Below are 27,625 nucleotides of genomic sequence, written 5' to 3'. Positions count from 1 at the left end.
TTCAAATGTTGTTGGACTCCACAGACGTTCCATTGAACAATATTAAGGAAAGAACAAAACATCTCTGTTATCTGTGCCTCAAGGCCTAAGGTTAAAACGAAGGGGTGGGGAGAAGCAGGGACAGCTGAGTTTTAAAAGAAACTGAAAATTCATGAATCACAAGATGGAAAAGCAACCAAATGATAACCACATTCAGCTGGGGAGTCCTGGAGCGTCTCTGAGTGGAATGAGGTAGGGGCTCAAATAGCGTATTTGACTTCACTGTGTTTTATTTCTTCTTCTCCCTCTTTGCTCTCTCTTTTTCTGATTCTTAAGACTTTAGGCCCCATGGCTTTGTCTTTGAGCTCTGTGCTAATTTGAATACGACAAAAATAAAACAGGAAGCCAGTGAGTTTCATAAAACATCATCCCAGGCACAGTACTTTCAGCATGTCATCATATTCTGACATTTTGGGGAACCCTGCTCACAGAGAGCACATCTGTGTCCAAACTCCCCTACGTTTGTGTCAGTTCCTTCTCCAACATCATGACCATGGGGATTTTCATCAGCATTTCTCCAAAGCCATAAATTTATCTGACCCCTGATGGCTAGCTCGTCCGTCACGGACATTAAGTTCAAATTAAACTGCCTCTCAAAGTCAGGGAGGGCTTGCAACAGAGGGACAATGCTACTGAATTGAAAAGCAGAGAATGACGAGGCTGATTCCGTATTTTGTACATGAAAGAGATTATGACTGTCAAAAACGACCTGCCTCTCATGGGCCCTCTGGTTTATATGAAGCACTTCCTCTGCCTATAAGAAAAAAAAAAAAAAGCCAGCTCTAGAGAGATTGGAGTACAAACATTTTTGTAGACTCTTAATGCTGCCTGGGAGTCAAGGCCTGAGGCTGCCAAAAAAACAAGTGTAAAATATTTCATACAAATAGTGCTACAATTTGCCAATTTGTAGGCAGAAAACAGTAGTGCCACTGAGTTATCACTCCCTTTTCTGAACTCCTATAGCATTTCTTGTCGGAACCGCACATTTTGGTATTTAATCATACGCTGCCTTGAATTACAACTTAACTATTTCATACGTCTACGTCATTTCTCCCCAAGCGCTACACTCCTCAAAGGGAGGGAGAATGTTTTTAACATTTCTTCAGCAAATCCCTCAGTGTCTGGAGCATGATATGCAAATACTAGGGTTTCAATAAATCTTTTTGAACGAATGGATGAAATATGAAATCTCTATAGGTCCTTTCTGTTGGTGATTTTTCTTTCTAGAATTTCCTTATGATTTATGTCTAACTCCTACTAATGGTAAAGAGACTATTTTTAACATAAGCTAAAAGTTTAAATCTGGGGCCAGAGAGGGAACAAATTAGGAGTTGAGGTTTTCAGTTTATCTTTTAGAAAAAAAAAAAAAAAGAAAAATCTATAATTAACTTTTCATTTCCTATTTTGTATAAGGTAGAAAACAAAATATAACCATGTTAAGCAAGTAAACATAATTCCTTGTCTATAAAACACTTCTGAAATTTCGAAACTCCTCTTTCTTGCTCCTCACCGGTAAAAAAGAAAAACCGTGACTCCAAGCTTATATAACCAGTTGGTCAATCGACAACAGTATCTTATTCACTTCTCCAATACTGCAGATCATAAAATCTTCAAGACAGCACATTACCCACACATTCAAATTTCTTAAAGGCGGGGGGCAAATCTTCTAGCTGCTCATTTTAGTAAACAAAACCAGTTCCTTTGAAATGATGCCTTTGAAAGCTATCCCTCTCATTCCCATGTATCACAAAAGCAACAGTCAAGCGCATAGACACTTCGGCCTTTGCCCAGATAAAATTAGGATCTCATTGTTGGACACACTCTTGGTGGGGTTGATCCTCAGTGAGGCACTCTCAGACAGACCGACTTCTTAACCGGCTTCATTTCAATTTCTTCAGGCCACAGATAGCAGGAAAGTTGGATTTGAATCAGAATGAGGGCATTCTGGAGAAAATGGCAAAGAAATATGTGCTTTTCTTACCTTACTCTATGGCTTTTGCTGCCTCCTCTCCTGAGGGTCTTCCCCAAAGTCCTAAGACTTTTGATCAGCATTTTACTTTTCTCATCCTCATTTCCAGCTAGATCTGCTACGTGATAGCGCAGACACTAGACAATTCGCAAATTAGGAAATGGAACCAGCTCAAACACAAAGAAAGGACTGTCTGAAGAAAAAAACGCCAAACCCCGAAAAGTTAATTTTAAAAAACCCAACTTTCCTTGGGTGAAAAAATTGTATGTGGAAACAACTCAGTGAATCACACTACTCACGAAGGCTTGTGCATAAACTGTGTTGGAGAGCTTAATCTATTCAAAATCAGAACAGAGTTTGATGTCGCCACTCACCTGTCTAAGCATGTGGACCTCCCCTGCCCCAACTCACAAAAAAGTATGTTCAAAACCTACCCAGGCCCCAGCTCACAAACAGAGAGGTTCCTGACACGTGTTTCTGAGTTTGCTGTTTGAAATTCAGAAACTATTTTCTACAGTAGGTTTGCTTCCTGAGTTTGTAGAAATCTGTCTAAACCCTGATATACCTGAATAACTTACCCAATCACATACCTGCGTGGAGGGAACACTGTCCCCTGCCAGGCACTGGTCTGAGTGTTTACAATTAGTCCCCCCGATCAGTCCTCACAACAACCTGCTTCGACAGGGTTGAAACAGAGGCTCAGAGAAGGGCAGTAACATGTCAAGGTCACACAGCTGCCAGTGGCAGAAGTCTAACTTCAGGGCCACACACTTGGCCACTTGGCTGCATGGCCTCCTATGAGCCCTAACTACCATTTCATAAGGGGCACAAGGAGAGAGACATTCAGAGTTCCTCCTGGCTTCCTGAGGCCTCAACAGCGGTTGGAGGGCGGGGCTGGCCCAGGAAGAGGCGACAGAGATGAGGACCCCAAGAACAGAGCAGAGAGAAGATGAGGCAGAGTCTCTGGGATGAAGAGGGTCGCAAGGATTTGGAGGGGTGGGGATTCTGAGAGACCTCTCATTTTCATCTATCACTAGCCCCGAATACAAAACATCCAACTAGAGGTTAAAATTCCAGGAGGCCCCCAATTCACAAAGCTATTGTGCTCCGAAAATCTGCTTGCCAACCATGTGTTTGTAATATGGAATACACTTTTCTCCCCAGAGAAATAATATTATAAACAGGGATTAGGTTTTCAGGTTGGGCCCAAAACCTATTTATCCATAATGTAACTTCAATACCATATATCTGCAATAAAAGAATAGCAGAAAACAATGAGATTGCAGCCATTTGCATTATATAGCAGTTTTTCTTCTTTACTTATTTGTGTTTCTGCTCAGCTGGGAATCTGGGAACAGTGCCCAGCTAGATCGACTTTTAAATTTATTATTACAGTATTGTATTTATACAGTATTTCTATTTTTTTAAATGGATATGGCTTAAATTATTAATTGTTTTCATGCCAACATAAAGAACAGGGAGACCCACCTCTGAAAAGGAGCTGAAGTTTCCAGGCGGGTGAAATGCCCATGGCCTGGGCTGGGGGACCTTGAGAATCTGACTCTATTAGGCTGGAATTTCTCAGTAAAAATTTACCGCTTACTCAACCTTGAAATAGAAACTCTAAACTCAGAAATGTAACTTCTACTTCCTGCCACTCGAATTTCATCAGCATCCTCTAATCTAATTGTTCACCAAGAGCAGACAGTCCCGAAGGAAACTGATAACTAAGTATCAGGTAATTGGCCTGCATGTGGGAGTTAGGGGGATCTGTTCCAAAGATTCTATACTGATACAATATCAGAAAACTTTGAACAAGGAAACAACGCAGCCTCTCTCTCCGGGAACAGGAGACTGTCCACGCTGGGGAAGGTTTTTCGACAAGAACACCCCAAGGTCTTCTGCTAAGTGATTCGAATCAGATGTCTGCATTTGTAGGAAAGGCACAGAGCCCAGCGGAGGGGCCAGGTGGTCCCCAGAATGTAGAGACTTTCATTAACATTTCAGTCCACAAGATGAAGAAACCAAACTCGACTGAGTAGCAGAGAATAATAGGAAGTCACTGTGACAAACTGAAGTCTGAATTCAAGGCCTCCAGAGTCAGGAAAGGAGAATGCCAAAATACAAGACCAAAATAACTTTCTGGGAAAGCTCAAAAACTGAATCTTCATCACTGGAGCTGCAAGTCAACCTACACGATAAAATTATGCTCATAACAAGAGACAATTTAGAAGATTTTTTTAAAAGTGAAAACATCTGACATGCCAGGCAACCGTCTTTCACACGATTTGATTCATTTATTCCTCACAACAAATCTACGAAGTGGGTACGATAATTGTCCCTGATTTACAGATGGGGGAAACTGAGGCACAGGGGCTCCATATTGCTTTCCCAGGCTCACAGAGTTAGTAAATGGAGGGGCTGAGATACAAAACCAGGCAGCGGAGCTTCCAAGTCCACGGTCTCATCTCCCACCCTGTGTTGCCTCTCTCAAGAGCTAACACTACCTGCACTCTTCCCACGAGCCAGATACTGTGCCCAGGGCTTTCTGGGAATTAACTCATTGATTCTCACAACTTCAGGAAACAGGTGTGATTGTTATCAGCTCCATTTCGGAGTTGGGGAGGCCTAGGAACAGAGGGTTAGATAGCATGGTGTGACTCTTAGCCCTCTGGCACTGGTGTCCATACCCTTCCTACTGTGCCAAGTTCCTCAACATTTTTAAAGGCCTCCAGGATAGCAACATCATAAATGCCAAGATAAAAGTAAATAGATCCTCCCAGAGCCTGTGGCATATAGGAAAATACAGGTTTTATTCCATTTCTCAGCATTTCTCAAAGTGTGTTCTTTGGATTGTTCTGGGTATTAGGGTTAAAATAGGGTTCCATGGCTAAGAAGTTTGGGAAACACTAAATAAAATGGAACAAGTTTCTTTGCTGCAGGACGTCTCAGAGCCTTGAATATGCTGATGGGTTCTGTAACTTTCCAAGAGAGGAATGAAGGATGCACCACCTTCTAACTTTTTTGTAGAGGGCTTAGAGATTCTAGCGACATACCTTGGGAAACACTGCCCGATCTTGGTTAACAAGCAGTAATCCAGATGGCGGATCAACTTAGAAAATTTGGGGCCTTTTTTGTTTTCTTTTGTCAGCTCTCATACTCAATTGATCACGACCTATTCATTCATCGCTCTAAGCTATCTTCTGCACTCCACCCCCGCCTATCACCTCTGCCCTGGGCCCCTGCAGCAGCCTCCCGACTGGTCTCCCTCCTTCCCAGCTCAGTGGCCCCAGTCAACCACATCAACATCCGTGGTCTCCTCAAAGTGCAGAGCTGACCTGTCACTCCCCCTTCACAATCTTCCGTGGCCCGCCCTTGCCAACACCAACTCGTCTACCCATATGTGCCTTTCAGCATGACCTGGAGCCCAGAACACGTTTCCACGCTCATCTCTTCATCCGATACTATGATGTAGCTTCTGCTTTGCTCTCCAAACTCATCCCCAGGTAATTGTGGGTTGGCGAGTCTGTCTCTACATCTAGCCTGCAAGCTCCTAAAAACACGGATCCCTAATGTCTAGCACACAGCACGTGGCAGAGAGCAACTATTTGATAAACACACACATGCAAACATGCCTGGCTCTTCCCAGCATGTGCTATTCCCACTGGCCAGAAGGTCCTAGGGCCTGCAACACTTGGTGACGTTGTGTTCCTGTTCAAGGCTAGTTCAATGTCACCTCCTACATGATGTCTGTCCAGCTCCCAAGCAAAGCAGTTGCTCCCTCCTCTGTGTCCCTGTGGCCCTTTACACATGCTCCTGGTGTATACAGCACATTGCATTACTGCTGACTGCCTGTCTCTCCATCGAGACTGTAAGTGTCCCCAGGGAAAGACCTGCCTTATTCTCCTTGGCACCCCAGGGCCGAGTACCATGCCTGGCATTCATTCTACAAATATTTACTGAGTGCCCACCAGACAGCAAACACCATACCAGGCACTGGGGCCACATCATCAACATATAAGCCAGTTAAGGTCCCCCTCTTAACAAGCTTACGTTCCAGTGAGGCACACAGACAGAAACCAAACAAATACACAATAACTTAACATAATTTCAAATTGAGGTAAGTCTTCTGCAGAAACTAAAAATGTAGCAGGGAAGAACTACTTTAGATAGGTTGATCAAGAAAGATGGCACTTCTAGGGTCAGCCCCATGGCCAAGTGGTTAAGTTTGCGTGCTCTGTTTCCATGGCCCAGGGTTTTGCCGGTTTGGATCCTGGGCGTGGACCTGGCACCATTCATCAAGCCATGCTGAGGTGGCGTCCCACATAGCACAACCAGAGGGACCTACAGCTAGAATATACAACTACGTACTCGGGGGCCTTGGGGAGAAAGAAGAAGATTGGCAACAGATGTTAACTCAGGTGCCAATCTCTAAAAAAAAAAAAAGAAAGAAAGAAAGATGGCATTTTAGCTTGGAGTTCAAGGATGAAAATGATCTGGCCACATCAAGACTAGTGGGATGAACATTCCGGTCAGAAGGAACAGCATGAGCCAAGCCCCTGAGGTCACTTAAGGCTTGGTCTCTATAAGGAACTGATTAAAGACCAGATTGGCTAGAATTTAGTGAAGGAAGGGGAGAGGGGGTCTGCCAATTACAAGCTGGTGACCTTGGGCAAGTCACGTGCCCTCTCTGTGTCTCAGGCTGTCCACCTGCAGAAATGCAGATAATAATAGTTTCTACCTCATGGAGTTGTTACAAAAACATACAGCTACAAAATGTACATCACAGAGTTGTTACAAATACATGTATCTATTTAACCAAGGCTTACCTAATGTGTCAGTAAATAGTAGTAGTTGTTATTATATTTATTACATGGGCAAGTCAAACAGAATTTAGGCGAAAATTTGGATGACATCAGCCAACAAACACAAAATGGTAGTGACGAGACCGGGATTTGAGCCATAAGGTGACCCAGACTGCCCATTTGCAGGGCTCACACACCCGGTCAACAGCCAGCACACCTTTTCTATGTAAGGAGGCAGACACAGCTCCAGGCTTCCTGGCAGACTTTTAATCACAGCCCTCCTTCTTCCCAAGACTAGAGTGTTCTTCGGAGTCCCCCCATGCCTTGGGCATCAACAAGGAGAGCACTTGTTACGGTGTACTGAAATTATTTGTTCGGTGTCTGTGTCACACTAACCTATAAACTTCTCCACGGAGCCTCATTCATCTTTGTCTCACCCAGGGCCTAGTACAGAGCCTGGCCCACAGCTGGTATTCAACAAGCATTGGCTGAATTGGATTAAGAACTAAACTTTCAAGTGACTAAATTCTTGACTACGTCTCCATGATACCAGCATCAGTTGTTTCATTGATTTTTGTCACTGGGTTGGCCTGTTAACTGGCGTGGGGGAAAACCAGCCTTTGTCTTGAAACTTTGAGCTATTTAGCACACACAAAACACATCTGCAGACTGAAACACTTACACAAAAGGGATTTGTGGCCTTCCCCCCATGTGGTTCTTTTGTGGGTTATGAGTGTACTAAAAGTTGGCGTTTTTATTTCCAAATGCAAACCACGAACTGAAGAATTTAAAGGGAGACATTTTCTTAAATGGGTAGCATGGAAAGAAAAGTGGGAAAATGATATCTCTTGAGTCAGAAAGATCTGGTTCAAAGCTGCTCTCCCACACATTCTCTGCGTCACGGGGGGCACATTCCTTAGCCTCTCTGGGCCTCAGTTTCCCCCCCCCCCCAGTAAATAGGGGGCGATGATAACAACCCCATCCTCCTGAGAGCAATACTGAATTCCATGCTTGGCATATGAGAAATTGTCCAATCTCAATACAGCAGAATACACGCACCCAAAGATTACGGAACATTTCAGAAGCCAAACCACGGAAGACTGGCAGGAAGGCGTCCAATGAGGATGTGAACACTGTGTTCGAATGTGGTGGAGTTGCTGGGAACAGGACAAATACCAGGTCACAGAGACAAGTGGAAACATTTGAGGAGTTTTAAAAGCCAATCAATACATCAGAAAGTGGCTGCTGCCTGAGATAAGGTCATTTCAAAAAACGATCTATTCCAATAAAACGTATTTACTAAAAGGGGCGTTCCTAATGGTACTTGTTCGAGTTCAGAGAGCATCAATTAAAGAGATGGCGCGGATAAGTAGTTTGGATGCTGAGGTCTGAGGACCTCAGTTGCCGGCTCTACCAAGCAACCCTGGCTTCTGAGTAAGGCCACCATTCTCCTGTGCCGACCACCGTCAGCGGCCGGGGCGTCCAGAGCTGTGCCTCTTCACAGTTTTATCTCCTCTTGACCGTCTGCTTTGAAATAACTAGTATTTATTCACAGCTCCTAACAGTTGATAAAGATGATGAAGAACCCAGGGACTCAGGTTCACCCAGGACCTCTCTCCAGTGTCAGAAGGCCCTCAACTCCTCTTCAGCATCCTCAGTAACCGAGATGCACAGGTTGGCCTCTGCTAGGGTAATTCCGTCATGCCCAGAGGCCTGAAGAACATATTCCTCTTTGCTCCCCACTGCTTCCACCCCACAGACAGTTGTCCTACTTGCTTCTACACAATTAGTCGGCACAATGGGGTCCTCACACAAGAAGGAGGGGCCACCCCCAAATCCCATTATTATCATCATCACTGTCATTAGAGCTGCACTGGACCATAAAGGAGTGTCACTGCTCAGACTTCAAGCACAAGGACGTATCCGGATTGGAAGGAATGGAGGGACGAATGCAGAATTAGAACACTCTTCTGTCTTGAACCATCTTCCTGGCCACTCAGCGAGATGTGGCCATAACCTACGAAGGGGGACATCCTCAAAGCTGAATGCACTCTTTCAGTCTTGGCTCAGATGTCTTCTTCTCAGTGAGGCCTTCCAGGACCTCTCTGGTTGAAACTGCAACCTCCCCTCTCCAGCCAGCACTCACTACCCCTCTCCTCTCCTTTATTTTCCTTCATTACATTGATCACCATCTGGCTTGCTCTCTATTTCCTTATTTCACACTGTCCATCTTCCCTCAGGTATGGGTTGAAATGTTCCCTCAAAATTCATGTCCCCCAGAACCTCAGAAAGGGACCTTATTTGGAAATAGGGTCTTTGCAGATATAATTAGTTAAGAACTCAGGACGAAACCATCCAGGATATAAGGTGTCCAATGACTGAATGACTGGTGTCTTGATAAGAGAAAGGAGAGGGAGATTTGGACATAAAGAGAAAATGTCTATGAAGAGACGGGGGCGGAGATGGGAGTTAAGCTGCCACAAGCCAAGAAACACCAGGAGTCACGAGAAGCTGGAACAGGAGAGGAAGGATTTTTCCCTAGAGCCTTCAGAGGGAGGACAGACCTGCCGACACCTTAATTTTGGATTTCTAGCCTCCAGAACTGGGAGAGAATAGATCTGTGTTATTTTAAGCCACTGGTTGGTGGCCCTTTGCTACAGCAGCCCCAGGAAACTCATGCGGCTCACTAGATAGAAGGACTTCCATGACAACAGAGATTTGGGGCTGTGTTGTTCACTGCTAGAGAATCCTAGTGCTTAGAACAGTGCGTGACTCACGCTAGGTGCTTGATGAATACCTCGTAAATGGATGCTTAAACGTTCAAGGTGGAAGGGTTTCCACAGCTCAGGTTGGCTCTGAGTCCCACTGTCTGTCTTATGCAAAATCAGTCATCTGGGAAGGGTCCATTTGGACCAGGCTCTCTCCTCTCCTCTCACTGCCATGAGGGATAATGTCTCTCTCTTGTTTCTCTTCCCTTTCACCACAGTGGTAGGTAAAGGAACTGGCTTGGGAGTTAGAGCCCAGCCTAGATTTGAATCCTTGTTCCACCACTTGGGTAACTGGTGGCAGGCAGAATAATGGCCCCTAAATGTATCCATGTCTTAATCTTTGGGACCTGTGATGGCATGTTACCTGACATGGCAAAAGGGACTTTGCAGATGTGATTATGGATCTCAAGATGGGGAGATTAGCCTGGATTATCTGTGTGGGCCCAAAGTAATCACAAGAGTCCCTGTAAGAGGAGGCAGGAGGGTCAGAGTCAGAGAAGGAGACGTGACGACAGAAACAGAGTCCAGAGCCAGAGAGACTTGAAGATGCTGCACTGCTGGCTTTGAAGATGCAAGAAGGGACCACGAGCCAAGGAATGCAGGCTGCTTCCAAAAAACTAGAAAAGTCAAGGAAACACATTCTCCCTACAGCCTCCAGAAGGAACATAGCCCTTCGAATACTTTGATTTTAGTCCAGTGAAACCCACTGCAGACTTTTTTTTTTTTAATAAGTTATGCTTTATTTGGCGAGGAAGATTGGCCCTGAGCTAACATCTGTTGCCAATCTTCCTCTTTTATTTCCCTCCCCAAAGCCCCAGTTCATGGTTGTATATCCTCGTTTTAAGTCCTTCTAGTTCCATGTGGGATGGCACCATAGCATGGCCTGATGAGCAGTGTGTAGGTCTGCACCCAGGATCCAAACCAGCGAACTCTGGGCCACCAAAGTAGAGCGCACCAACTTAACGACTACACCACTGGGCCGGCCCCTCCACTGCTGACTTTTGACCTCCACAACTGTAAGATAATACATTTATCTTGTTTTAGGCCATCAGGGTTGTAGTAACTTTTTTACAGCAGCAGTAGAAAACAAACACACAACCTAAGGCTGTTTTCTCATCTCTAAGGGGGTACTGTCCCAGTACTTACTTCACAGGGTACCAAGGACTGAATGGAACACGGCATGGACTGCGCAGGGTACAGCGTCTGGTGTCACATAAGCACGTTCCTCCCCATCAGTGCAGACGCCGTCACCCGCCCGGGCCTGGCCTCAAGGCAGGCCTCCTGTGGAAGGGGCACTGAAGCTGCGTTTTGGAGGGTAAGTGGGACACCCCGATGGACGCCTCTACTGAAAAGCCCTCAGCGGCCTTCTGTGTTGCAGGTTGCCCTCCTCTCATGACGGCAGACCAGACCAGAGTCACTGAGGCTTCAGCAGAAAGTGGCTAGTGTTGCCATGCACCAGGGGTTATCTCCATCAAGCTTTAGGGCAGTAACAGCCCAGAGCCCTTAGGGTTAACGACTGGCCCTGAGCAGGCTCGGGGGAAGCAATGTCTCTCGAGGAGAGAAGGAAGGCGGACCTCAAGACAGGAGAGTAATGCAAGGAACTGGATGCGTCCATAAGCGAATCCTTTAACACCTTTTGTTTGCTACTCCAACAACTGGGGACAAATATATTTAGCATTTGAATTTCAGTTTTTCTCTTCCTTGTTTGAAATCCTCTTCTGTTACCCCCAATCCTTCCAGAAAGTCTGATAGGAGGACTGGACACACAGCCCTGTTGTCAGGCCAAGTGGAGAAAAGGCTTCATTCCCAGTCTCATGTGTAGGATAGCCTACCAGCAGCCGAAAACCTAAAACCGCTACGGGGGGCTGTTTGAAGTTCCTCCACCTGTCACCGTGGAAGAAACATGTAGAAGAATATGGGCAAATGTTAAATTTATACAAATCAGCCAGGAGAACTTGATCTGTAGATAGCATATAATGAGCACGCCTGGGGGCTTTGTCCCCAGCCTGTACACCCCGTGTACAGACTGGGGCAAGACAGGGTGGGACGATCAAGACCAGTGTGGCCTTTCCTGCATGGCCCATTTTCTGAAGAGGACCCAGCCCTGGTTCCATTACGTGACTGGGACCAAAACAAGCAGAGCCCCGGGTTGTGTTGGGAGAGGTGGAGGTGTGGAGGTGGAGAAATGGCTGCCAAGTAGATGACTCGGGAAGAGATGTGAGATAAACTCACTCTTTACAAAATATACCAAAAGACAGGGACCCTGGAAGGGGAAGGGGTAGGGTGAGAGGTGTGGTCCAGCTCATGCTTGGATTAATGCAGTTCATTGTCTCCACTGCCATCAGGATAACCTTTTCAAACACAAATATGATCATGTCAGCCCTCTGCTGAAAACCCTTTAATAAGTTCCCAGCACCAGTGAATAAAGTCCAAACTCAGAGCCCTTCCCATCCTGGTCCCAGCCAGCGCCCCATGCTCTTCCTTCCTTCTAGACCGATAGAACTCAATCTGCTGCTCCCTCAAAAGACCTCTCCTTGTGCTGGTTCTTCTGCCTGAAGTGCCTCCCACCCCATCCGTCCCCTGGTGAACATCTACTCAGGCCTCAAGGCCTAATTTTAATGCCACCTCCCCTCTGAAGCCTTGCCCAACCTCAGTTACAACTAACGGCTCCTTCCTCTGGGCTTCCACCATCGTAAAAGCTAACATTACTTGAGTGCTCACTATGAACAGGCACTGTGCCTGGGACGTCATGCGCATGATCTGATTTAATTCTCTCAGCAACCCACTAAGGTAGGTACTATTACCAACCCTGCTTTATAGAAGAGGGGATTTGGCACAGAGAAGGTAAGAGACTTGCAGGGCCCACAGAAGCCCGGATGTGACCCCCAGCAGGCTGACTCCAGGACCTGTACTCCTCCCACTCTGCTGGACCACTCCCGCTGCCGGTGTGGAAGTCACCCCCTGCATTGCTGTGCATCCCAACAGCCTACTCCCCTCCATCCCTGCCCAGTAAATGACACCTCTGTCCTCTGGTCACCAAGGCCAGGTACCCGCACTCCTTGCCCTACAATCTCAACACCGAAGTCCGTGTATCACTGGGCAATAACTCACCCCCCAGCACCCTGAGACTCAGCTCTGGCATCTCTCGCAAGTCCTTCCCTATCTGACTTAGGTGTCCATCCTTCGGGCTCCAACCTAGTGCTGTGTCTAGGGGCTGGGACACAGTAGGAATCCAGTGCATGTTTGGGTATCATTTCTTTATTTTCTTCGTGAGGACTTAGATCAAGGGAGAAAGAATACATCTTCCAGAAAAACAGGGGCCACCTTGATATTTTACTTCTCATTTTATGGCCCTATTTTTAGTGTGTCAGACTCAAGGGGGAACCCAATTAATCACGAAGTCCTGTCAATTCTCTCTTCCACATAGCTCTTAAATCCACCCACTTCTTTCCATCACCACTATCATCTCTCTACTTCAGCCCCCAGTCTCCTGCTGGGTTACAACCACCTTCTAAGTGATCCGCGGCTTCCAGAAGAGGCCCCTCTAGTCTATCCTGCACCAGAATGCTTCTTCTAAAACACATCTCTGATCCTGTCTCTCTCTAACTGAAGCTCCCCAAAGTCCTTCCAACAAAATCCAAATTCTTTAACATGGATTATAACCCGTGCTCATCTGCCCCTGCCTACCAGGCTGCCTGCATTTCCCAGTGCTACTCTGTTAGACTGGACATCCAATCATACTGAGGATTGGGCCGGGCGCTCCTACAGCTGCTGGTCTTGGCACAGCCCGTTCCCTCAGCCAGCTTCCCCTGCCTTCTTTGTACTTGGCTGATATCTGCTCACACTTCAGGCTCAGCTTAGACATCCCTTCCTCCAGGAAGCCTTCCCTGACCTTTTAAGTTTGGGTTAGATGTTTCTTATGTGCCCCCACGGAATCCTCCACTTCCTCTGTGCTGACTAACCCTTATCACACTCTATTTACCTATTGGTAGATTGGTACCTCCTTAACCTTTTAAGGTAGACTGGATTATTGTTCCCAATTCTTCGATCTCTCCTATACTAGAATAACACATCAGTACCCTTTGCCACGTCCCTCTGCAGCGTGTTCTCCTAGAGCAGGTGGAGGATATCTCTCTATCTCACTGGAGTTGGGCTCAGCTCTGTGCCTTACTTGCCAATGGAATATCAGCAAACGTGACATGAGCAGCGGGTTGGGATGTGTTGCATAGTTTAGCTTGGGCTCTTGTGTTTCTGCTGTCTGCCTTGAGAAGAGCATGTGCAGGACGAGATGGACGTGAAGCAGACCTGAATCACACTCTCCACCTGCAGCTTGATGAAGAGCACCCCCCACCCCCAGGCCTCCTGCTGGAGCCGACCCATGGAGAAGAAAAACAAATGTTTGTTCTTGTAAGCCGCTAAGAATTTGCTTGTCAACGCAGTATTATGGGAGCAGAAACCTGACTGATACACTTGTCTACATCCCTCAGTAGATTGCAAGCTCCTTGTAGGCAAGAAAGAACTGTCTCCTGAGCACCTAGCATAGGGCTCAGTACATCGTAGGCACTCAATAAATATTCATTGATTGGATGTACGACCAAATGAATGAACGTTGGCCATTGACACGTCTGCCTCCCTTGCTAGGATGTCAATTCCTTAAGGCCAAGAATGACATCTGATTTCTCTCAACATCATCTAGTTATCTCACTTCCTACATTGGGTTCTTGGTAGATAGTCAATAAATATTTGTTGAAATTAAATAAATCAATTTTTGTGGGCTGACTTGGGAATCGGTCCTTAATTTATGACATTGTTTCTATGGGAAAATGCATTCAGCGTGCCAAACAAACTTGCAAATGAACTTTTGGAACCTCACCCGTTCATTGGTTCAGGATTGCCAGTTTTGTGGAAATCCATAACTGAACACATGTGCTATGCTTTGCAATATGGGAGAAACTGAGAAGCTGCTTCCAAACCCAAGATATTCAGCCTGCAAAAATTCACTTTCCACCCACACAGACAAATTCAGCACAGGTTGGATTTGAGGTTCCAACAATAAAATACTAGACTTTTTAGAGCTCATTGTTTATCTAATCGCTTTTCATCTGCTTATATTGGATGCCTATTCTTAACACCCAATCAACAGGAAGTTAAGATGGTTTTCTTGCCCCGCCCCCCAACAAATCCACTTTCTAGACACGTATGCAAGAAAGCTCAACCTTCTCAACAGAGAAAATAAATTATTTTTCTAAATAAATCTGTGACATTTAAAATAAACACAGTGGGATGCTCTACAGTTATAAGAAAACATCCCCCTTTAGAATTCCTAATTTTGAATGGTACTGGGAGCTTAACATGAGTCACAGACCAGAGGCTTGGTTTTATTTCATCTTAGGCCAGAACCAAGCCACTTTGAAACCAAGTGATGTGACATGGCTGGGAAGGGCCATCAGTCTGCAAATCCAGAATGTTTTATAATACTTAACTCACAAGCCTCAACCTGCCATTGGTAGAATTTCCCAATCAATCAATCTACTCCAATCATTTAACATATATTTCCTGCGCACCTACTATGTGCCAGGCACTGTTCTGGAGCCTGGGAATACAGTAATGAACAAGACAAGGTCCCTATGCAGCTCACATTTCAATAAAGGGAGAGGCAGAGAAATAAGATCATTTCAGATAGTGATGGGGCCACAAAGAAAAGAGTGATGTCATTGTGAGTGAGGTGAGGCTACTTCAGACTGGGTAATCAGGTGGAGACGTGTGTGCTGGGACCTGACCCTCAAGAAAGAGCCAGCGTGGAAAGATCGGGAGAAGAACATTCTAGACTGAGGAAACAGCAAGTGCAAAGTCCCTGAGGCAGGAACAAGCTTGGCATATTCTTAAGTCAGAAAGAAAGCTGGTATGGTTGGGGTAGAGTAAACCAAGGAAAGGGTGGCATGAGAGGTCCAAGAAGTAGTGAAGGGCCAGATTTTGGAAAGCACTGTATGCAGGCCCTTGAAGTAAGGGAGTCAGACTGAATTTTAAGATGGAAGCCAGTGGAGGTTACTAAGCTGGGGAATGACATGATCTGGCTTAGATTTTAAAAGGACAACTCGTCTTGGAGAGTACTGGGGCAGGGGTGAGGGAGCAAGAGCAGAAGCAGGGGGAGCAGGCAGTTATACAAGGCTGGGACTCAAGAGCCCGCCATCACTAAAAGCCCCAGTGTTCCTTTCATCTTCTTGCTCTTACGGAAACCAGGCTCTCCTCTGGGGACGCTGCTTCCCCACAGCCCTCTCAAGGGCTTGCTGCTTCCTCTCCCTCATACAGGTGTCCTGCTTGTGTCTTGCTGCCTCTTCTAGATGATTCTTCACCCCTTCTTTCCAAGCCTGCTCCCCCCCTCAGCTTTGAAGCTCACGCCATAGCCCATACCACCCTAGGGCCTCCCTGTTGCGACCATCTACAGACCACCCCACCCATAGCCAATTCCTTTCTTTTCTTGAATATTTCACTCCTCACTCTCTCCAACATTGTTTCCATCGTCGTTCTAGGTGACTGATCCATCTAACACTCTGACATCCCAGTTCTTTGGTCCCTCTGTGCCAATCATCTTGTCCTCCATCCTACTTCAGCTACACAGTCACACCCTAGACCTTGTCATGACCAACAACTCCACGCTCTCCACAACCTTAATTTCAAGCTCCCCACAGTCCAAACACAACCCCTTTTCCAGTTCCCCAGCTCCAACAAGTCTTCAACCCCAAAACAACCTCCAATGCACAGATCCCGCCACCTTTTCACGTCCTCACTCCCCACATGCCCTCATTCCCCTCCGTAAAGCTCACTTCTGGCTTACAGCCCAGGGTCCACTATTATAAGTATCAATATCCATATCAATATCATTGTCCATCCCTTGCATGCACCCTCAGCTCCCCAGCCCCTCTCTTCCCTCTTGATGTATTTCCTGGCAAAACCTCAACTCTGGCTCAATCTAACTCTCCCCTACTCTACGACTATGCCAGCACAGCTGAACATGACTTGCGAAAGCAAAACCATGCTTACAGCTCTCACTTCAAAAGCAAGACCACCGACCTCAAGCGGGCCCTAAATGCTGCCTGGCAATCGCTCTCTATTTCCCAACTCTGTTCTCTCTCCCACTCTATTTCACACCTTTTCTCTCTTCTCCCTTCAAACCTCCACGGCTTCCTCCCCCACCTCACTCTCACTGGTCTTAAGTCACTGAAAATGATGCGAGCAAGGTGAAAAGACACTGTACATGCTTCTACCACCTACCTGCTCCTGGGCCCATGGCTTCCCCTTCCCTCCCATCATCAAGCATGAACGGTCCCAGGCTCCTGTCTAAGACCGGCCTCCCCACTGGTGCACTAGACCATATTTTCCTTCAGCCTCTGAAAGACAACCCTCCACAATTCTCTCTCCTATTTCCTGCACCATCAGTTTCTCCCTTCTACTGGAACTATCCCAAAAGCACAAAAACGCACCGTTATTTCACGCATCTTAAAAACAACACAACTCTCTGGACTCCACTTTCTCATCCAGCGTCTGCTTCATTTTCTGCTTTCTCAGCACAGCCCCTCTAAAGAGCTGTCTCTGCTCTGTCCTCTTCCTATGTTCCCTTGCATCTTTAGCACCACTTCCCACAAGTGCCCTTGTCACTGTCACCAATCATCACCTGCTAAGTCCAGTGGCTCAATTCGCTTCTACTCTCACCTGACCTCTCAGCATGATCAGGCACAGTGGATTGCTCCCTCCTCCTTTCTCCCTGGGCTTCCAGGAAACCATCTTCTTTGGTTTTTTCCTCTTTCTTTTCCAACTGTTCCCTCCCCAGTTTTTCCCTCTTCATTTCCCTGACCCCTAAACACTGCATCACCTCAAGGCTCAGTTCTTCATCTCCTTCTCTCCTCTCTCTACACTCCCTCCCTCATCTAGTCTTAAGACTTCATTTCATCTAAACACTACTAACTCCCAAATTCCTATCACCAGCCCGGATGTCTCCCACGAACTCCAGATGTGTGTTTGTCAACAGAGCAGCCACTAGCTACGCCTGGCTATTTAATCGCCACTATCACAACCATCACCACCACTGTCACTGAATTAACTCCTGCACGTAGCTCTACAAATTTAGACAGGGGACCCACATAAATGGAATGGATTGGAAAGCTTATGACAAAACTGCTTAGTGGGTGTGTGACGATGAGATGCTGTTCATGATCAGTTAATTTCTTAACTCTCGTCTTGGGCAAGCGACAAGAAGAAAACGTTCCTACCCAATTACAATTATTCATGAGAATTTTCCTGGCCCTGCTTCTTTTGTCTGCCAGTGATTCTGACGGAAAGAGCCCGGTAAGAAAGCACAGCAAAAGGCAAGGGCAATTACGCGTCTTGCTGCATCTCAGCTTTTGACTTCCTCCATGAACTCTTAATTAATTCCATCCCTACATTTTCAGTTTGTTTCCTGAACCTCTTGCGTATGTGTATTGTATTTTCCCCCTCTCTCTTCATTTCTCTTGGCCTCCTCCCCCCAGAAGCTTTCCAATTCTCTCCCCAGTCCTTTTTTCTATCCCCAAACTGCCCCTCATTCAGCCTTCAGCTTCTCTGCACCTGTTCTACTCTTTCTTATCCTTTTTCACCTTTAAACACTGAAAGCACCAACCAAACTGACAGACACTGTTATGGTTTTTTTTCTTTTTCTGCCTCAGCTGCTGCTAGCGCAGGTTCTCTCCTCCTCGCTTCTATAGCGAGAGCCCGAGTGCTGGGTTGCCATGGCAACAGCGAATCCAACCAGGCCGGTCCCAGCAACGCTAGGAGCTGCTATGGCGAGGAAGCTGCTACAAGTCGCCCCTGAGCCTAGATGGGTCGTGAACATCGTAATTCAAGACCAGGCTGGGCAGATTCTGCCCGGAGACTGAGATTGTACATCAGGCCCATAGCTGTACAGCGCATTAGGAGACAACATCATCAATAATAAGGCTTCCACTGAGCCACCGGCATACGTGACATTATAAGGATTCATTTGAAATTTTTCAAACATCCCTATTCTTTTATCTCCTCTGAGGGCGAACCTTTTGCCTCTATCTCGAGTCTTGGAGAACTCTGTAGAAAGTAAAAGCAAAATTGACAGCTCCAGCCTACCCTCCTATCCTGCACACCCGCCTCCTCCCAGCCCCACGCTGGGGAACCCTCAGTGGTCCAAGTCAAACGATTTAGTAGCACTGACTCGGTTGGGAACATCTCTGAGAATTAATTAGGATTACATAAAAATATTTTAGTCGGCGAAGAGATCGCTTCCCCCAGGTCATTGGAACAGATCCGCAAAGTAGGGCAACAAGTGTTTTGCCACATGACGCTTTTTCGAAAATGTGAGTTGGTGAGAAAGAATTCAGGAAATACCTTTGTAGCGAATGGCACCAACCACAGTGAGGGTCTGACACTGTTAAACACGCCGAACAGGATTTATGTTTACTGCAGTTTGCAACAGGAATTCTCCTCACCTAAAAATAAAGATGACAGCAGTTCAGATGGAATTATAAGCACCACCAGAAAAACTACAGCACCTTATTTGATAAAGGGCCACAAAGAGCATGTCTATCAACTGAAACTCAGAACAACTCTGTAATGACATCGGGCAGCGGTTCTCAAGTTCTAGGGTACGAAGCAGTTTATCAGAATACCCCAGGGAGCTTTTGAAAGTGCAGGTTCCCAGACTCTCTGCGCCTGAGACTCCAGCTGAGCAGGTCTGGGGCGGGACCGCTCTCTCAGGTGAGTTTGATATGTAGTCAGGTTTCTGAGCTGCTAATAACGATTTCCAAAGGGATCATGGAATCAGGTCACCTGGTTTTCATATAGACAGTCAATGAGTGGTCAGCGGCATTTTGCAAATGAGCATCTGGGGAGAGGAAAAGGTGTTGACCCAGGAGTGTCAGCTCAAGGTTGACACTGGATGTGGAAATGGGGAGAACCCTCCCACATCCCTCTCAGGGGTAGCTCCATCCCCTTAGCTCCTGGCTCACTTGCTCACATCCCCTCCACTGGAGTTGAAAATAAAAGAAATGACAGGAATTTTCAAATCAGTCTCTGCCCCCAGAGCTGCCTCCTCCAGTTGTGAGGCAGCAGCAGCCCACAGAGAGGAAATCCACGCTGGGCAGACCCGGCATCGGAGGCAGGCAGTCAGAGCCTCGGAGCAGGGCAGGCGGAGGGAGGGAGGACCTGAGTGTGCGCGGCGCATTTTCTGCAGGCAAATTCCCTCAGCAGGTACTAAGGGAACTTGTAGAACTCAGTAAGGAAGTTGTACATGCTAGAAAGTGTAAGTCACTTCTTAAAAAGGTTAGAGAAATGGAGAGTTCTAGAAGGGCTTCGTGAGGCAACCAGGGGCTGTCCTGAGGAGCATCCTTCAATTCTAAGTTGACTTCATGGAGGATAACCATACTCGTCCACTTCACAGTCCTCAAGGCTGCTGACAGATGTGGCAGGCAGACGAACAGCCTGAGCCAGAATTAACCGGAATGTGGATATTATCTTGTAGTTCACAAAACATCTTTCTAATTCTGGGGGACTTTCATAAATGTCATGTAATCTCTCTAACCTTGTTTTCTCATCTGTGAGATGGTGATGGTGCTGTTGACTTCACAGGGTTATTACAAACATTGGCACATGCTAAATGCTCATTAAATGTTGGCTATTGCTATTATGTGAGAAAAAGGTTCCACGGTCCAACAAACATGAAACCTCACACTGAAAAAGTGAAATAGGTTTTTTAGCACAAGGCTTCTGAGAGCCTTGGAATATGCTGAGCACGATGATACTCCAGGAGGGATATCACAAGTAACATCTGCTCCTAGGACCACTTTTGTTCAGAACATTTAGTCAAATATGAATCTCTAGAACACTCTATGAGAACTACCATGCAATGTACTTAGGCACACAAATATATAACTCTCTGTAAAAGAGAGGACACTATACAAACTACGTTGGACCTGCTTCTCTAACTTAATAACACATCATGGTGACTCTTCCACAACACTGCATATATCGCCACATGGTTATTTTTAATGGCCGTTCTATGGAAGTACCAGGGAGTATTAGTTTGGCTGTTACCATCTCCCCAAGAGTCTAGGAAAGGACATTCCTCAGGTTTTGCCTCTCAAGGACTTACATTGGTTCAACTAGAGTCTTACTAATAGGATCTTTAACAGTTAACCAAAGTGAAGAAGCCAAGAATGACCAGCTTTGATGCCCAGTTGAAAATGCTCCTCAGGACTTCAGGCTTTGACTGACCAGAGACTAGAACTCGTTACCTTCAGAAAGTGAGGACCTGCCAACTACGGTGGCTCTCACAGAGGTTCCCAGCCTACAGTCTTGGGTTCCGGGGAAGGTAGTAAGGAGAATTTATGAGCTATTTGCAACATTTCAAAAAGCTGGATGGAAAAATATGCACAGATTAAGCAAGACTTCAAGCGTCTTTGCTTTGAGCTGGAATTTTATCAGCTCTGTGTGGTAGCACAGTCAGTTCTCTGACTGGCACTTTTGAGATGCCCTTGATAAATAAAGCCTGAGAACAGGAATTGTTACTTAATACATGCGGTTTGTTGAGCAGACGAGAATCTTTCAAATATGGGAACCGTGGGGAAGAAATATAATAAAAAGTGTTTGAATGGTGAAGCAACCTGGTCAGGAAGATTCCATGGGGTGAAGAACTGGTTTACAAAGATATATGGGATCCAGTGGCCATCTCAATGTGGTCACTTTGACGTAAGTGACTTTTCAACATGCAAAGGGCAATATGGCCTTTTTAGGATTTTCAGAAACTGCAAAGTGCTTGCACAACTACTCTGTGACTCCAACAGCACATGAGATTGATGTCATTGCTATTGTCCTTAGCATGATTGAGAGGAAAACAATGGAAAACCGGGGTGGGCTGAGGGCATCCGCTACATTTAAGTCTCAATTATCTTCTCTGCGCTTTCTATGTTCAAATGGTCATGGGGCAAAACTGCCATGCCAGAATGACCTGTTTAGTTTTCACAAATTTGGGATTTGATCTCATTTATCATGAGCTTTAAAATCAGGGCAGAATTTAAGTCCTAGCCCAGATAAGGTCTAAGCCATATATATCTTTGAGCAAATTATTTAACCTTTCCAAGTCTTACATTCTTTTTTTTTTTGATGAGGTGTTTTGTTTGTTTTGGTGAGAGACATTGGCCCTGAGGTAACATCTGTGGCCAATCTTCCTCCTTTCTTCTTTTTTTTCCCCCTCAAAGCCCCAGTAAATAGTTGTATATCCTAGTTGAAAATCCTTCTAGTTCTATGTGGGATGCAGCCAGAGCATGGCTTGATGAGCGGTGTGTAGGTCTGTGCCCAGAATCTGAACTGGCAAACCCCGGGCCACCAAAGCAGAACATGTGAACTTAACCACTATGACACCGAGCCGGTCCCTCCAAGTCTTACCTTCTTCATATATAAAACAAGGACAATTTACCTCATTAAATTATTAACCTATTTCATTAATATTGTTGATTATATGTTTGTGTGTATACACAACTCTATGCATCTAAAGAGACCATACTTAGAATGGTAATGAACTAGTTCATAGTCAGTAGCAGCTCAATGAAAATTAGTTTCCTTCCCAGTTCCCTTAGTGAAAGCACTTTGGAAAAATGAAGAAAATGTAAAAAAGGTGTCCTTTTTATTTCAATAAGTAGAAGCAAGAAGAAAAACTAAAATAGCTGGATAAATTAAGAGAGGGAGGGCAAGCGCCATATATTTTCTGGTTCATGAATGTGTATGAGACTGTGGCCTTATATTAACCCCCAATTCTAAAACCAATCGCACTGGGTATATTCATAAATGCGTCTAACCGTTCAGTGCCCGCACAATAAATGTGTAAATTCAGTTACCTTGCTGATTATGCACCCATTTGCAAGCACACCCTACTCTGAAAAACTTGGCATTGGAAATATAGCCAATAATAAAATTGTCTAAATAGGTAATATTTCTTGCTTACTTACTGACAGTAAGGTTTTTAATTCCCTGCCTGTGAACCACTGAGGGTCTCCTCAAAGCCTGCAGCAGTGTTTAAAAGCAGGAGTTCAAAGTAAAAGCTTCATTACTAGATAATGACATCAATTAAGCAATTTTTATTCCTAAGTCAGAAGCAATAACTAGTATTTATACCTACCTCTTTCCCAGCTGTTAGATAGATGTAGATATTCTTCTTAGGATGAGGAATGAGTTTGTAGAAAACAGGTGTTTCTTCTTTAATTTCATAGATAACCTCTGGACAATTTGAAGTCAGATTCTCACCAAGAATAACCTATTTTTTTTTCAAAAACAGAAATATGATTTCTATTAAAAACTTGAATAGCAGGGTGGCAAAACTTATAGCTTAATTCTAAAACCGCATCCTTTCTTACTCACCACATACATTGGCTAAGGTACCATGTCCCTTAATTGTTCTCTCATGTCTCAGTCTTCAACAAGGCTGGAATAACAAGCACAGTATTTCTGCTTTTGTAGTGGACAAAGTCACACACACCCCCAAAAAGCCACTCTTCAGTGCTGGAGCAGTACCCTCATATGTGGAAGCTCATTGTCCACATTTCCTGACCACGTCTGGCCTTATGAGAAGGTACAAGCGACAACTTCATTAGTATTATGCCAAGAGCGATCTTAAAACTAAAGAAAGTCTGCTCCATATATATTTGCATGGGTTACTCTGATTCTGTCATATAATTCTAAAGAGTCATGCATTTTAAGGTTAGCAGGACAACTTCACAGGCCTAAACACGTCAGTAAGTGTTTATATACACAATACAAGCAAGCATGGCTTTGAAACTGGACATACTTGAGTTTCACTCATCCTCAGTCAATAAACATCTACTGAACATCCTCTGTGTATCAGGCATGTTCTAGGTGTTTGGAAAATTGCAGTGAGCAAAATGGGGGAAGAATCCTACCCTCACAGAACTTATACTCATGTGTGTGCATGCACATGTACATACGTGCACATAGGGAGTGATGGCAGGCAATTAATAAGAAGTAAATTATAAAATAGAAGGTGATACAGGTCAAAATTAAGTGGGGTAAGGAGATGGAGACTGCATGTTCAGAGCAGGTCTGATTGAGAAGATGACATTTATTTAGAGAGTTGAAGGAGATGACGGGGTGAGTCATTTAGATATCTGGACCAAGCATGCTCTGAGAAGAGGGACCCACTGGTGCAAAGGCCCTAAAATGAGAGAAGGCCAGTATGACTTGCACAGAACAAGCAAGGGAGAAAGGAGTGGACAGTGAGTTAACATGATGGATAATGTAGGTTCTTGTAGGCCTGTGTGAAGATTTTGCCCCTTACTCTAGGTGAGAGAGGAACCCATTGCAAGGCTTTGAGCAGAGGAGCGACATGGTGAGAGGGGAGGGCTTGAAGCATGGGTATGAAGACTCATCAGGAGACTGTTACCATAATCCTGGAGAAATCCAATAGTAGCTGGGCTCAGGTTTGCATCCTGGTTCTACCCTTAAGTGGTTGTGCTACTTTGAACTAGTAACTTAACCTCCCTGGGCCTCAATTTCCTCATCTCTAAAATGGGGCTAATCATGACTTCCTTGTATACAGTTGTTGTAAGGATCAAATGAGAATTGTGAAAGATGCTTATCACACAGTCAATAATCAATAGATAATAAGCTGGTACCAGATTGCAAGCTCCTTTTGGGTAGGGACCATGTCTTATTCATCTTTGTACCTATCTCTTGGCCTAATACAATCCTTTCAAAAGTGAAGGTGTTCCACATTTTGTCAGTTTGAATGCATCCAGCTATAATATCTACGTTTGTGTCTCCACCACTGTGGACATCAATTACACTGGGCACATGATTTGAAAAGAAAAAATTGGTACCTGAGATTCTTTGCAGACAAAGTCTACATATGCACTTACTGATCAATAATATGCCTGTACCCACATATCCTGATGGCAATTATATATCTGTACTTAATCAAAGGCTTCTTATCAATTTGGTACGTGGAGCATCTTCCTGCATGTGCCCCTGCTCCCAGGACCTGGGCCTGAGTCTGGCTTTATCCTGTGATGGTGACTTCATTCCATCATCTGCTTTGGGTCAAGTCCATGTGGATTCAGTACAACTAGCTCACGAGAAGCCTGTGAACTGCTCATTAAATTCAGTAGCAGCTCTGTAAAAGTCAATCTCACTAACCAAATATATTAAATATGACTTTTTAAAAAAGAACAGAAGCGATGAGCAAGCTCTGATGGCCTAGCCATTAAAGTTCGGAACACTCCACTTTGGCAGGCCAGGTTCACTTCCTAGGTGTGGAACCCCACCACTCATCTATCAGTAGCCATGCTGTGGTGGTGGCTCACATAGAAGAACTAGGAGAACTTACAACCATACACAACTATGTACTGGGGCTTTAGCAGGGAAAAAAAGAAAAAAGGAGTAAGATTGGCAACAGATGTTAGCTTAGGGCAACTCTTCCCCTGCAAAATAAAAAAAGAAAAGAAAAAGAACAGAAGCAGTTATGTCCCAAGGGAGGTGGAAAATACCTGTGCCTCAAGTCATTTTAAAATGACTGTGTAGCAGCATCATCAAAAATGGTAGCCATTAGCCACATATGGCTATTGAGAATTTAATTAAATTAAAATTCAGTTCCCCAGTTGCACTAGCCACATTTCAAGTGCTCACTAGTCACACATGGCTAGTGGCTACCATATTGAGAGTGCAGGTATAGAACATTTCCATCATCACGGAAAGTTCTACTGGACAACACGGGCCTACAGAAAACTATGAGTGAAGGGAGACACCCAGCAGGCACTGACCAAGTATGGTTCTTGTCTTCCATCTCTAATTCATATTCTTTATTAATCTGCTCAGATTCAAAGAGTTGATCTGGTTCTGGAAAGTGGTTATACAGAGGAGGAGAAACAGGAAGCCAATTAAAAAAAAACGCTTGATAGAAATCTTAAGTGTGACTCAAGAGAAGAAAAGAAAGACTGTTGCCCAGATTTCTCTTAAGGAATTCATCACATCAAAAGCATCATTTGGCAGAACCACCTATGAAGTTTTCTTACCCATAAAGCTGAATCTCACCCAGCCTTTAGTGCTAACTTCCATTTAGCATTAGGAAAGAGAAAGGGTAGAGGAACAAGCTAAACGACACTCCAAGAAAGCAAAGAGCCAAAGCCACAATGTGAGACACTCCACAGAACAAGAGACCGTTTCCTCATTCAGTCCACGGGGTGCACAAGAGGAGGGACCTCCTCAGAAGGTCGAGGGCAGTGAACAGCAGGAGGCCCCTCCAGATGAAGAGAAACACAACAACCACACGGGACTGGAGGATCTTGTTCGGATACCCATTTGAACAAAAACAACTTTAAAAAGACATTTTTGAGCCAATCAGGAAAATTTAGTTATACGGCTTTGATATTAGATAACTCTAAAGAATTACTAATAATTTTGTTACTTGTGATAATAGCATTATGGTTAAGGTTATTTAAGAAAATGACCATAGTTTTTTTTAGAGATGCATAATGAAATAGGTAGGGATGAAATGTCCTAGAGTCTGGGATTTGCTTTCAAATGAGAAAGTAAATAAAAACATAATTCACAGTAATGCAATGGCATAGCGACTATAGTTAATAATACTGTACTGTATATTTGAAAGATGCTAAGAGAGTAAATCTTAAAAGTTCTCAACACGAGAAAAAAATTTATAGCTATGTTTGGTGACAGATGTTAACTAGAATTATTGTGGTGATCATTTCACAATATATACAAATATTGAATCATTATATACACGTGAAACTAATGTAATATGTCAATTATACCTCAATAAAAAAATGTACAAAACACCACCACTCATCCATCTTAAGTGAGTTTGGAGTTGCACTGCAGTTGCTATTGGGGCTTATTTTATTTTATTTTATTTACTCTTGGAGCATGGGTGATATAGAAGGGTTGGGGCTGGAAAGATCTAGTATGGGGCAACTTTACTTACTTGATACCTTGGAGATGGGGCACAGCACTTGCTCTAGAACTCTGAATTGTAGCAGGGAAGGCTTTCTTGCATTTTTTAAAAAATTACCAAAGTGTCCTATGTACCAGGGTTTATCAGTCAGTTTCCTGAACAAGCTACCTAGAGTGGCCTACACTAAAGCTTGTCCTGACAACTATGGGTACTGGGTTTAAGTTGGTGTGTTTCATTGATGGTGGGAGTGAGCCTTCTTTGGAAGATAATTTGGCATTATCTATCAAAATTAAAAAGCACATACCCTTAGATCCCGCAGCCCCTTGTATTTATGTGAAATGGTATGTGTGCATGAATATTCATTGCAGTATCATGTCTTATAAACAAAAGATTGAAGCAACCTAAACATCCAACCATAGGGAACAGGTTAAGTGAACCAAACTACAAACAATGGAATACTATTTAGCCATAAAAATAATTAGAAAGCTCTTTTTGTATTATGTGTCATGTTTAACATTTTATATTAAATATGCATATATTTGCATATACATATATTTTATATACATATGCATATATACATATAAGTTTAATATGGTATATGTTTAATAAAAGGGGGGAAAGACTATCTCCCCCCTTTTGCTTGCAGACATATATAAAATATGTCTGATATCCAAGAAACCAACATCACTGGTTGCCCCGGGGATCAGGAACATGTGACTTTCACTGTATATTCTCTTAATTCTTTCGAGTTTTGAACATCAATGTACTATCTCAAAAAATACATACATACTATTTAAATTAAAAAATTGAGGATGAGTGGGTCAAATTGTTTTTCTTGTTGCTAGATTATACAGAGAATGATCTATCACCCTGAGGACAGAACAAGAAGTTTTCATTCTCATCACAAGGGACCCAAATGTCCTAACAGAGGGACAGGGGTCTCAGCCTCTGTTGTCTGCATCTCTCTCAGATGACTACAGAACAGGAGAGAGATGGCTCGCTTCCTCCTCCAGATTTCTATTAATATCACCTCCTACCCCACCCATCCCCACCCCCACAGCCCAGCCCG

General features: G+C 44.5%; 1 protein-coding gene and 1 long non-coding RNA gene across 5 annotated transcripts in view; one reads left to right on the top strand and one right to left on the bottom strand.

Moving 5' to 3' along the window:
- The window catches only part of PLXNC1 (plexin C1), a 142,089-nt gene that overhangs the window by 88,257 nt on the left and 26,207 nt on the right, over positions 1-27,625 (bottom strand). For all 4 annotated transcript variants that reach the window (XM_070599495.1, XM_070599496.1, XM_070599497.1 and 1 more), the window contains 2 exons: positions 22,756-22,890; positions 18,972-19,072 (listed from right to left, as the gene is read on the bottom strand). In XM_070599495.1, the coding sequence (XP_070455596.1) occupies positions 18,972-19,072; positions 22,756-22,890 (236 nt within the window). The remainder of the gene's footprint in view (positions 1-18,971; positions 19,073-22,755; positions 22,891-27,625) is intronic.
- Positions 158-26,450, top strand: LOC139080231 (uncharacterized). The gene is made up of 3 exons (XR_011534557.1): positions 158-231; positions 18,281-19,340; positions 25,464-26,450. It is a non-coding gene; the product is annotated as an uncharacterized lncRNA (long non-coding RNA).

This window comes from Equus przewalskii, chromosome 29 (genome assembly GCF_037783145.1).
Source record: "Equus przewalskii isolate Varuska chromosome 29, EquPr2, whole genome shotgun sequence".
Taxonomy (NCBI): domain Eukaryota; kingdom Metazoa; phylum Chordata; class Mammalia; order Perissodactyla; family Equidae; genus Equus; species Equus przewalskii.
The sequence above is the reverse complement of the archived record's forward strand: the minus strand, read 5'-3'. Positions and strand labels throughout refer to the sequence as shown.